The sequence below is a fragment of the Jaculus jaculus genome, chromosome 10 (assembly GCF_020740685.1).
Source record: "Jaculus jaculus isolate mJacJac1 chromosome 10, mJacJac1.mat.Y.cur, whole genome shotgun sequence".
Classification (NCBI taxonomy): Eukaryota; Metazoa; Chordata; class Mammalia; order Rodentia; family Dipodidae; genus Jaculus; species Jaculus jaculus.
Genome location: NC_059111.1, coordinates 49,715,090 through 49,728,722, shown reverse-complemented (window position 1 = coordinate 49,728,722; position 13,633 = coordinate 49,715,090). Strand labels below are relative to the sequence as shown.

At 34.1% G+C, this 13,633-nt stretch overlaps 1 protein-coding gene across 1 annotated transcript in view; it reads left to right on the top strand.

Annotated features, from left to right (window-relative positions):
• Positions 1-13,633, top strand: part of Pclo (piccolo presynaptic cytomatrix protein) — a 425,322-nt gene that overhangs the window by 366,557 nt on the left and 45,132 nt on the right. Inside the window, exons 18-20 of the mRNA XM_045160196.1 lie at positions 3,307-3,378; positions 4,798-4,978; positions 6,519-6,713. Of these exons, the coding sequence (XP_045016131.1) occupies positions 3,307-3,378; positions 4,798-4,978; positions 6,519-6,713 (448 nt within the window). The remainder of the gene's footprint in view (positions 1-3,306; positions 3,379-4,797; positions 4,979-6,518; positions 6,714-13,633) is intronic.

Sequence of the window (13,633 nt, the reverse complement as noted above, 5' to 3'; positions counted from 1 at the left end):
TCTTGCACGGTGCCATACATCATGGCATATAAGGACTGTCACTGGTCATTCTATGCCTAAAGATGAAGATTCCTGCCCTTATTCCTGCCTTGGTAGCTTAGTTAGATACCTCATTGGAGGTGAGGGTTGCGGGGGGGGGGGGGGGTTCTTGGAATTCCCTTTCTTTCTCCCCTATGTGGGAGCCAGGAATATGGGTTCCTCACCCCCTCTGTCTGAATGTTTGGGACTAAAGAATTGTTATTGTTTTGAAGGTGATTTATGGCTTTATTACCTCAAATATAAGGATTAGAGGTATGCTTGATCATACCCAGCTGAATCATGTCTTTGATAACCTTTTAAAATACCAAGTGCTGGGATTAGACATGTAAAACCACACACACAGTAAGATCTTATCATTTTTCTTTATAAGACTTCAAGTTAGAGACCTGGGTAGCTAGGTTTCAACTAGTTTATTAGCATTCTCAAAAAGGAAATGCAAACAATTTTTTAAACTTTCTTAACACCTTTTTTTTCTCTAAATTTTTATCCTAGATATTTCTTATACTCTTTCTTTTAATTTAATTTAGGATCATTAAGAGGAGACACACAAAATCTCCATTCTTAGTACATTTTACCAATTTAATAGTTGTTATTATCCTTAAATATAAGTACCATTGAAATAATTTTTTATTAATCTATAACATCCAACATTTATAATTTCTTTTATCAACTTTGTGTAAAACACATATTAAGACCTCAATTTAAAGGGAAAAATGTAAGGAGGGAAAGGAAAAAATAATTCTTTCTTTTTTTTAATCTTTATCTCCTCTTAATATTTTTGGCCTTTGTGATCTATGGCACCAAAAACCTTTTTGACATAGAATAATCTAGGGGAAATATTATGAATATTAAGGACAGTTGTCACATGTAAGGAGTGTGGGGTGGTGTTGTTGCTGTTTATGGGTACCACCAGAAATGCAAGTTGGTATCCAGCTCAGTGGCTCTGCCCTTTTTGGTGTGTCTGGTTTTCCTTTTTGATTTTTGCTTTTTGTCAGTACTGGAGTGGAGTAATCCTGTACAAATCTTCTTATATCAGTTATAGAAATTATTTACTTAGACTACAGGAGTAGAATCAATTGTTCCATCTAGGAAGACCACATGGCAGACACCATCTTTAATTAGGGAAAAGATATGTGGAAGATGCCATTTTTAATCAACCTTGTGCTTGCTAGTATTGGCTAAAACACAAATTTCTGTATTCCAGAGAAAAAGAAGAAACATTTTAATTTTAAACTTGAAAGAAAGAAAAGGAAGTCAGAAGCCCACAATTATTTGTACAGTAATAGAGCATGGCAGAATTAGTCCAGAGCAAGACAGACCAAAATGTAAACTACAAGTCCGCCTTTTTTTTTTTTTTTTTTTAATTTCTACCTTCCTCAGTTGTAGGGTACAAAAAAGGAGCCAATTTCGTTCCTCCTGTGAGTTTGTTTCCTCCCAGGAACTGCTTAAACATTGAGCTGTTATCCTTTTTTTTTCCCATTTATTTATTTATTTATTTATTTATTTATTTATTTATTTATTTATATTTAATAACCCAGAGTACACCTGGAGCTGATGGAAGCTGCGGTTCATAGACATTTTAGTAAAGGAAAATTGAATAAAAATTTGACTATTTGTATAAAATAATTCTCAAACTTTCTTGGTGAGACCTTTATTCTGTAACAGGGAGGAGGGGAATTGGGGTTATAGGGTGCTTTCTGGAACCCCAAGCCCTGAGTTTATGTCTGCAAGTAAACCAAAGAATTGAAAATTTTAGATTCAAGCAAATGATTTTTAAAAATACCACATTTTATATAGATCGTATAAAGGAATGGGGAAGAGAGAAAACTGGGAGGTAGGGACGATAAAGTGGGGAGAAAAGAAGTATACCCAAAGACCATGTAGGCCATATGTAGCACAGGAACTCATGTAACGAACATAGATCTTAGGAAAACCAATATGAGAAGGGTTTTAAAAACGTGTTCTTCCAAGAAAGATCAAAAGTGAAGACAGTAATACAAGGAAAAACAGTCTCTCTTCACACCCTGGAAGCCATGCTGTGGTGGGAGAGAGCTCTTACCTATAGGAAGACCTAAAAAACGCTGTCAGCTCCAGAAAGAGAGAAGAAAAAATGGCCCACTCTCTCTGTTGATCCAGGGGGACCTAGAATTTGTACCATCCCATCTGGACACATCTTCACCAGGGGTTTCAACCAATAGGCCTGGGCTTAGAGGAGAGAGCTCCACCCATACCAGGCAGGGCGCTCCCTTGAGAGAGATCTAACTGGATGAGAAAGGCAAACACTAAATCCCAAGACTGGCTGGGGGTGGGGTGGGGGCGGTGCAAGCTGAGAGAGACATAGCAAAAGTGTGATGTGCTAAGGGCCCTCCCTTTAAGGGCCACCCTGGTCCTGGCTAATTAATCTATCTACTCTGGCACCCCCACCCCCACAAGAAAAAAGAATATTTTCTGTTGATTATTTCAATTTATTTCATTTGGAAATGCTTTGACTTTCACAAAAATACAACAAAAATAAGACTAAATGAAAATGAATGAGTTATTGCATCAAGAAATATTTTAGTAATTCATTTGCCAAATTCGGTCTTACTAAGAATTGCACAGAAAAAAAAAAATGCTTTGATTACTACTGTGAAAGAATATAGTCATAAATTAGTGACGAGATAAAATTGTATCGATGCATATTCAAAATGTGAAATTAATTATTTTTCATGATAGCATTTCATAATTGACCTTAAACTCAGAAAATACAAATAAAACAGAAAAAGGTATTCATAAGACATCTTGTGAACAAGTTATCTTTCAAATTGAAGTTTTTAGTTTATTCTCTGGAACATTAATTATTAAAGTTCTAAAGAAACTAGAATCTGGCTTCTTTAAAATAAATTAGGTAACCTACTGAAATAAAACAATGTTACTTAACTTTTTGGAAAACATTGAAAAAATTATAATTTAAATACTTTAAATAATCCTACATTTTTGCAGCTCTCTGAATTTTCTATATTTAAAAGTACAGTTATTCTGTGGGAGGGGGATGGAATAATCTTTGGTTTACAATGGAGGAGGTCCTTTTTGATCACATACTTGGTCAAACTACAAAATAATCATTAAATTTTACATAATATTTGGTATAAATTCACATAGTTTTAAATATAATAGCAAATGTTTCTATAACTATTTAAAATTCAAATGTAAAAATAGTCTGTTTTTGAACATAATGAAAAATTACAATGGGAAGTGAGATTAATGGCAGTCTCATTTGAACTGTAGCTCAAGAAGAAAACCTTGGAAGTGACTGTTTGGGATTATGATAGATTCTCCTCCAATGACTTCCTTGGGGAGGTAAGCCTCTGCTTTTCTTTCCTTATATGCTGCCAAGTAAGCCACTAGCTGAAACAAAATAAAAATATTTGTTAAGTTTATAGATAGCCAATTCTGAATACAGTCCTTTAACATATAGAATTCATCTCCTGTGATACCCATGAATAGAGGGATAGCAACTTGCAGAATGATCTTCAGTCTACCACTTGATGTACTTTCTACTTTACTTGAAATTAGATATTAATTTTTTTCATAGGAAATTATATAGTCATAGCATGAGTCTACATAAGACTTTAGGTAACAAAGTTATATAATAAAATGAGCTGGATATTTTAAGATACAATTTCTTAAACAGTATTTCTCAGTGTATTAACAATGTAGCAATTCACACTCCTATTAATAAAATATTCTAGGAGCAAGTTCTCAGATATTTTCAAAAGAAAATCTAAAAACAGGATAAGATTATTAAAATAATTTTAATTTAAATTTGTAAGAAATTAAAATAACTTAATTATTAAATCTGGTAGGGTAATCAGACCTGTGTTATCTAAGTACTGATGAGGACATCTGTGTATCTTAAGACATCATCTCTATCCCGCACAAATCAAACCATTTAACTCTAGCCTTCAGACTCCATGTTAATTCAATCATATGGACTGGCCTTTATTTTATACAAAATTTCTCTAGGTTAGAATGTTATATCTAGTTTAATGTCTTATTTCAAAACAATGGTGTACTGAAATACTAATTTCCTATAATGTGTTTATATGTACCAGAGTGCAAGTGCGTGCATGCATGTGTGTCTGTGTGTGTATTTTCATGTGTCTGTGTCACATAAGATGCTAGAACTGTAAAATTTATCATCAGTTTTGAACCACTAGGAAAGAATAAAAATATCAAACCATGACATGATGTTTTGTCACCATTAGTTCTTAGTCACATCTCTGCTCTAAGTATTAAGGTACCTTTTAAAATAGAATAAATTACTAACTGCAAATTATCCCTTCTTTTCATTCTTTTCTTTTTGTACCATTTATACTAAAACCATACATTATTTTTCAATGGGGCACCAACTTTAGGATTATAAGATCACAGAAAAGTTTTACCAGAAAATCATCAAAAACAGTTTCATAGAAAGCTGATATGATTCTACTTCTCTTCATAATGTCCAAATGAGTCATTTAATAGTCAAAGAACTTATATATTCAATTTAACCACACATTCACTGAGGACCCAATACACACATGATAGTTTTCAATATCTTAGCTGAAGAAAAAATGAGAAAAGAAAAATAGAAAATGAAGAAGACAGCATCAATGCCTTGAAAGCTGCCCTCAGTTCTCAGGTTTCTGTCTTTGAGGAGGTTTAGATCACAGAACAAAAGTCAAAAGTGAATTATAGCTCTACCCTACCTTTCATTGCTTTCTTATACTTTTTCAGGTATTGATTGATTTATCCAGCACGTCTCACCTCGATAACACCCCTCGCTGGTATCCACTTAAAGAACAGACTGAGAGCATTGAGCACAGCAAGTCTCATTCCAGTCAGAGCAACCAGCAGTCCCCCAAACCATCTGTCATCAAAAGCAGGAGCCATGGTATCTTCCCTGATCCATCTAAGGGTAGGAGATATTTCAAGTAGAAAGCAGCTTTTTATATGTTCACCTGGTGTCCCCTTGAACATGAGTGCTATTAGAATATTTATTGAACAGTTTTGTCACATTGAAAAAGATAACACATGATCATACAAAGATGACTATGGAATTTTGAGGGTTTAATCACAGATCTGTGCATACTTAGATGAATATCTTTGCAATCTGTACTCCTTTAACTGTTTTTATTCTTGTAAACATGAGAAGGTTGAGTTATATGAATACTATTCCTGTTTCTCAAAGTCATTAAAATGTGATTTTGGAAAAATTCATTGAGGTATTTTATATAATATAAAAATGATTCTATTAAATTAACTGAACATAAATTTGTTATTACTGGATATATTTTTATAATTGTTTGAATCCCTATTTTTATAAATGTAGTCAGTTTATATATGTTTACAATCTTTTTTTTATATTTAGAACATTTTTCCCATGTCATCAAAACAAATGGGAGCTTAAATTTCCTAAATGTTGGAGTCTAGCTAAATTTTAAGTATTATTATTATTTCTTTGAATAATATTGTAATACACAGGGTTTATCAGTAGATACTACATTCATAATTGTTTTTGTATTTGGAAATTAGTTATGAACTAACCTACAACACAGCATTAATACTTGTAATAATTTGGGCTACTACCTATGTAAGATAAACTTGTAACAAGACACTGAACTAGCTTTAAATATTGAATATAACATTTAGTACAGTTTCCCTATCTTTAATGTACTTCTTATAATTAAACCAAATTGAAAAGTTCTTCTACATACATTGGGGAGTGAAATATAAGTGTAAATTTTCTACAGGATAGGAATTAAGTCACTATCTACTAGACCATTGAGTTCATCCACTACAATGATAACCTTAGATTATTTATGAGTATGTTTCAGAAATCTGTTTTGGATTCTACTTACACATTTTCACTTTGCCATGTTTAACAATATACACGATACAAATATTCCCTCTTCCTTTCTGACTCTTCCCTTTCTCCTTCCTTCCTCTCTTTCCTCCTCCCCTTTTTCTGTCCCTTCTTTACTTTCACCTACCCTCCTTCTCTCTCCTCCTGTCTCCCTCTGGCCCCATTACCTTTTGATCTATGCAATCTCTAAAACTTGACAGAGACAGTGATTCTATTGGCACTTTAATATTTGCTAATGACTTTCACCACTCATCCAAACTTCCACCAGAGTTTCACTTAAAAATCTTGCATCTTAGTAAGCCGACCATCTCTTGATAAAATGAGGAGAGTTGCTAGGTAGAAGCAGAAGTTAATATGTTTCTTACTTAAGGCTACTTAGAATATATTTATAAATGGATCCAGACTGATACTTTTTCCTTCCATCCCCTAATTTTTTGAAATATTTAATCACAACACTGCATGGTTGGCAACTGCATAAATGAGCCATAAAAGAGTATATTATCATAAACCCTAGACAGTTTCAAATTATATGTAGACCCAGCAAAGCAGGAGGCTAGAGCAATGTTAACTTTTATTTTACCCCTTTAACCAGACATGCAGGTTCCTACCATTGAGAAATCCCATAGTAGCCCTGGTAGCTCCAAGTCATCATCAGAAGGTCACCTCCGTTCTCATGGACCATCTCGCAGCCAAAGCAAGACCAGCGTCACTCAGACTCATCTGGAAGACGCAGGGGCTGCCATAGCAGCGGCCGAAGCTGCAGTGCAACAACTCCGCATTCAACCAAGTAAAAGACGCAAATAAATTCCTCAGCATGGCAGCTTAGTGTTCATCTGTGGCCTTTCTCTCCTGCTGTCCCCCCTGTCTGCTTTCTGGTTTTGGCATTCCCTGCTCACTCTGTTTCCTGTCCTTTTGTCTGTGTAAGAACAGTTTCAATACATTAAAAATGCTCTTCTTTTATTTAGTTTCTTTTTTGTTGTTGTTGTTTAATTTACATAGACTGCAATAAAACTGGCTGTTTCTCCTTTGTTTCCACCATCCATCCAACCTGGCTCATTGTATCTGTGGTGTTTGCAGGCAAAAGTAGTGTTGTGTGTATTTTTGTGTGCACTGAAATCTCTCCTAGGAGGCAGGAAATATAAGCACAAGGGAATGTCAGTTTTCCAGCATTACACCAAGAAAAGCACACACACAATTATTTCAAGCAGAACAACAAAATCCCTACACCTAAATACAATAAAAAAAAAAAGCATAATATGGCCAACAATCATGATCTAGAACCTATGGAAAAGACCTATTTAAAACCTATTAAGACCTATTAAAAGACCTTTTAAAACCAATGCAAACAAACATTATGCATGTGAAATAATATAGCTTTCCATGTGTGAGCTTCCTAGTCTTTTGAAAAAATATCTGTGAAAGAGTCATATTTTATATATACTCAAGAATACATAGCTATATTTCATATATTCTCAAGATACATGTGTAATATATACATCAGCATATGTGGTGAGGTGGTGTAGCTTCTATAAGAAGCACAACTGGGTTTACTCTGTTAGACTTTGTATAGGATAACAGAATTTGCAAGTATTTTTCCTACATATGAGAATTCTTTACAAGTCATGAAATACTATGTCTTGTAGTTGTAAAGCAATTAAGGTCTAACAGTTCACCCATCTTCACTGCCCAGTTTTCATTTTTGAAAATATAGTCCTTTGATATAATAATATAAAACTCAAGAGCAAAAATTTTACAAAGATATAAGTATACTGTTACTTCCATACTGCATTCGCCAGGCCATGGAGATAGATTATTGTTTTCCTCATTTTTCACTATTTCCAAGGAAACAGCCAGTTTTAATCCCCTCTAGTGCTGTGCATGTGGTGGCATTTTGGCATTTGAAAACACAGTTGAAACAGAGTGTAAGAACACTTGTGTTTGCATGAATAACATTGAAGTTGGTTCCATCTGAGGATGCATACTCTGGGTTTCCATGTCACCCACACTGCCACAGCAGCACATACAGGCGGTCAGACTAACCAGGCCAGGAAGCAGCACAGACACAGCATAGCAGGAGTCCTCCCCACTCAAAGAACTCAGTCTGATAATCTGCCTCCACCAGCCAATGGCAACCAAGACCAAAGCCAGCTAGCCCTCAGGAAAGTGATGTCTAATGGACCAGTCAAGACAGAAGGAGGAGGTGAGCAGAAAGGCCCTGTTCAAAGCACACAGTGAGAACATCCCCCAATTTAGAGCTCTCATCTTTAATTTGTAGAAATCGTCTGATAAAGTATGTCTATCCCCTTTTTAATGTGCTTTATGGCATGGCATTTTAGGATTTCATCATCACCATGTAAGTCCCAAGATCAGTCTCGTAATATACTGACATCGATTTGTATTTTTCTATGCACTGGGCATCTTTTGACTTTTGTTGGGAAATAGATTAACAGTTTCCTATTGCAGAATGGAATGCATGCTACTAACCTAATCTGTTCAAGCATGACTATAAAATGTTACATTGTGATAAAAATTTACATTGCTCACAATTCAAGTTAGCATACAGTTTGAATGTAGTTCAGTTTCTGTTGCATATTATTCAAGTGTAACCTTTGGAAATTCTTAGAGGAACATAAAGGAAAAATTGTTAATGAACTCATTCTCCTTAACATGGTGAACGATCTCTCTGACCCCCCAAGCAGCCATTTTCCATTCGTGTTTTCTTTAGTTGTTAAGTGTACCAGATGTGTTGGGCATGTGAATATCCAAGTGCCTGTGTAATAAATAAAGTATCTTTATTTCATTCATAAACTACTGGGTTCTGAGCCATTGTTATATAATGCAGCATAAAATGGATGTGTCAGTTTTTGTTTTATCATTGAATTCCTTGCAGTATAGTTACTGCTCCTTGCTAGTGATAGCTGTGATGACAGAAACATTGGGGAATAGAACAAAGCAGCACATGGAAACACTATGAGAGAGTAGGAAAATTATTACTAAATAAAAGCATGAAAGCGTACATAAAAATAAGGGGGTTGAGCTATCCTCTGCAATGCTTCCACTATTTCTAAACATTATCCCATGTCTGATCTTCTTGGCAATATCTTCTCAGATTACTGAGTACAGGTAGATCAACTCCATGAGCCCTTGCATTGTTCATGAAGCTAACCTTGATACCACAGCTAAAGTAAGAAAGGAAAATAAGCATATATCTGTCCCTAACATGACTTCACTCATAAATTCTCCTAGGAAAGGCAGCCATTTCATAACAAAAAATTTTAAAAGGTGGTTTTAAAATTACTTTCAAGTTTTATTCAAAAGCACATTATAAGTAGCATTTTTTTCAAAATAGCATATTAACCCTAAAAGACTAAGGTTTATGATTCTCACCTTGCCAGAAAATTAAAATCAAGTATTATGGTACTCTCTTACATTGCATTTCTACCTTTTCTCAAAAAATTATTTAAAAAATCATTTCATATGTTCTTCTACCACTTGACTAGATATATGGGCAATGGATATATATGTGACAACACAGAGGCAATCCACTGAGAAATTTCTTTGGTTTTCCAAGTAATTCAGGAAGCACTTAGCTTAAACTTAATGTAGAATTCTCAAGGTGTATTTTCTTAGTCCGTTTGATCACCAGTGCACAATTTCCTCTCTATTGCCAGTCTTCCTAGATTATCCTGAAAGTATTTGAAAGTCTACCTCAGACCTTCTTTTATATCAGATAAGTCTAGTTGATTTTTTTCACATCATTCACTTGAAATATTACATTAATTTTAAAGTAACCAAGCTTCTTCCTTATTTCATAATTTATTTTTAATATTGTCATTAGGAAACTATTGCATACTTCTATTAGATTGTATCATAGATGTAGTTCTTGAAATTTGTATGAAATATGCTCAATCACTTTCTTCAAATGATGCTCAAATAGATATCCCTTATTCATAAAGTACTATTACTGAATTAAAAATCACACTGTATTGATGTCACAATCAAAAGGAAAATTAGATAAAGTGTCATGCTTTTGGTTTATTTTATCCTAATAAATGATAAGTAAGATGCTTTGCTTTCTAAAACATAAATGTATTCTTCACATGCTACTCTAAACATACCAATAATATAATTGAACCAAGGATTTTGCCCAATGTTTAATCATAACCATAGCATAGGAATAAATTTAAATATAACATAATTCATTTTAAGCCTGGAAAGGAAATCTGATGACAGATATAAGCACATCAGCAGTTACCACGCCCTTCTCTACTAATTCACAAGTATTCCTGCACAAGTATTAGGGATAATTTTGTGTGTTTAGATAAAAGCTGGAATGGTAATTCCAGCCCTCACAATGGAGTTCACATAATTCCATTTGCATTCTAAAAAAATAGCCTCCATTTGAATACGTCTTCAATTTGTTTTGTTATTCATTTCTCATTTTATCACACAAAGTGGATGAGGTAGTCATTTAAATATTCTATCCATGTTTTAAGAATGAATATTTAGAGACTCAGTAGGGTGGGTGGCTGACGTAGCAAGTCTTCAGAACCAATGACTGTGAACCTTGTCTTTGACTCCAAAACCTTTTCATGTTAAACACATGGGCTCCTTTGAAATCCAACTCTCCTGATTTCAATAAAAACAATTGAAATTTATGTATCTGATATCACTAAAACTCTTATTAATTTTTAGAGTACCTAGAAATAGCTACAGAATATAATTTAGACTTTCTTTTCCTACATGATCCTCCTTTTCATGGACTGGTGATAAAAGCTTCTCAAAAATAATAGAAGAAAACCTTCCCATTGCACAAATCCAATGAGGCAGAGGCAGGTCTGCAGAGTAAGCTGTGTGTACATCTGTGGGCATTGCAATCAAGGGTGACAAAATGGTCCCTAAAGAGCTTTGCAAATATTTTTTATAAGCTTCTCAGTAGATTTCTGCTTGAATTAAGCATAATATATGGGTCAAGCAAGAATTATGGAATGAGCCCAATGGAACCTTGACTCTCCCTGTGGGATTTAGTTGCATGTTAGGAAATCTGAGGGGAAAGATTAGACAGATTGTGTGAAACCATCTAGGTGCCTAAGCCACTATGTTTGTATATAGAGATTCCTTATAGTGCTTATTTTAATTTCCCTGATGGACATAGGCCCTGCTATTTCAGAAGGTGACATCAGCCATGGAAGAGACTTTTAAAAGTGGTTTTTATTTAATTTTATTGTATTTATTTAGATTTTTTGAGACAGGATCTTGCTTTATAGCCCTATAGCCTAGGATGGTCTGGAATTTACTATATATATAAGTTGGGCTTGAATTTGTAATCCTCCTTCTTCAGTTTCTCCAATGCTGAGATTACAAGTATGCCACCATAATTGGTTACTTACTTTGCAGTTCTGAAGACCATACCAAAAATGAAAAGGAGCATCCATTAATTCTTGACGTTTATTTAGTTGGCATCTATTATATTAAATGTTAAGTGCAGCTTGATTTTTTTTTCTTTCAGATTGAAATTTTCCATCTATTTTTATTGTTTTGTGGTAGATATACATTTTAAATTTAGAAGCAGATAGTATAGGATAGGTAGACAAATTCCTCCACCTGAGCAATAAAGCAAGAGTAGTTGCTACTATATCATACAGTTAGGTAAGATGATGTGTTGCAAACTAATGAATATAAGGGAAATAAAATTGTGAGTATGTTGGTGTGACTGATTTGTATAAGCAAAACCTGAAGCTACTTCCAAAGACTGCTGCTGGAGACTCCACTTTCAATAAAGCTCACTTATGGCACCAGAAGATTTTTATATCATGTTTTGCCTTGGCGATCTCTTAACCAAGCCATCACTCTGTGGGAATTGCTCTCATGGGCAAGTGGTAAAGGGTGGGTGGCCAGGTTGGGAGTTGGAGGGGATTTGGAGAGGTGGGAGGTATTGCTTATAAGATGTAATAACTAATTAATGTCTTATTTTCTTCTAACCCAAAGCAGATGGTCTCTTATATTCAAAGGGATTTAGGCTTCCTGTTTTCTAAAATGGACCAAGCCCACAAGGGAAGCAAGGGGGAAAAAATGTAAAAGAAAGTAAATGGTTCATTTGGAGGTGGAGTCACTTGAACATCATGTGCACACAGTTAATAAAACAGTTTTACATTCTTCATTTCAATGTGTTTGTAAAAAAGTAAAATATAGAAATAAAACCCTCAGTAGTTTAAAATAAGAAGAAAATTGGGACAGTGATTGTGTGAACAGAGCAAACAACCAAAAAAAAAAAAACCTGAGACAGTCAATTTGAATAATTTTCAGCCTATAAAGTTGTATGCCTGTTCTTTTTCTTTATTGTCTGTGAAAATCAAAATGCTTTTGAGAGTTTCCATGTCTTCCTAGAATAATTATAAGTCATGTTTACACATTGTGTGATCATTTGAATTTATTGCCAGAAAAAATTTCTGCTGAGGGCAGATTCCCAGTGCATGTGTAGCTATGGTCACACGACATTCTTTGTTGATGGGCCTTTATTTCCTAAAGGTGAACACACATTCATGAGCACTTTTATTATATTTTTCCAATTGTAGCCATGGGGCTACACCAAACCATATCCATGCAGTTGATCTTGTCTACACAGGAAGGTTTAAGCTTAAATTAAATTAAACTATTAAATTAAATTAAACTATGTGATATACCACCCCAAAAATCTGTCTGTTCATTACATACAGTTTGATCTGATTTACATAGCAATTTCCATAACCATCTCATTTCACATGAATGATAATATTGATTGGCCCTATTATATAGCTATTAAAACTTGACTTAATTACTGTTATGCTGTAGTGTAGTGAAATGATCCAGCTATAAGCCTGAATAATGAGGATGGCACAGCTCATTCATAATTTAAGAAGAGGAGATCCTAATTTTTTAACAAGCCAAATCCTTTAAATACTATTTATGACATGTTTATAGCAAGTAATATCCATGGAGCCTAGATTTTTAGGTGTAAATCACTTTACCTTATGCTTGAACAAACTATTTTCAAAAAGTTAGTTTATCAACTCACCAGAAAGCAGGTGATAAAATGCAGAGAAGTAATGAGAAGCATAAGGTTTGGAAAGCATGGCAGAGACACCAGGGGACTCAGAGTAGTCAGACTGCAATTTGAGCATGAGCCCAGGACTCTTCTCACCTGAGAGTAGGAAAGATGCGGTAATGTTAAAAACACACCATTGTCTAAATCCAAATACCTAACTACTAGTGCCTCAACTAATGATTATTCTCCCTGTCATCCACATGTATTATATATGCTTTGTAAAACCATGATACTTCACCTATTCTTATTTATGCCAGATGATGGATGGGCTGAGGGTATGAAGTAGGATGAAGGGGATTTTCATGTATATTGGATGAAAGAGTAAAAATATTTTTTATTTTTATTACTGTGTTGTATGTATTAATATGTAATTTATCACCAAGAAGCCAAATGCACCTATGAATTTTAAAGGAAAACATATCAAAAATACAGAATATTGATTGGAATATTGAGTTTGAATAGAAATTGTGTGATTAGAAGTAACAGAAATGTTTGTGTATCTTTGTTTGAATTCACACACTTATTTGATGAATTCAAAAATACTGAAAAAAGATAATTAAAACTTTGTTGGTAATAATTTCAACTAAAAATAGTCAAAATAATAATATCATAAAAGGTGAAGT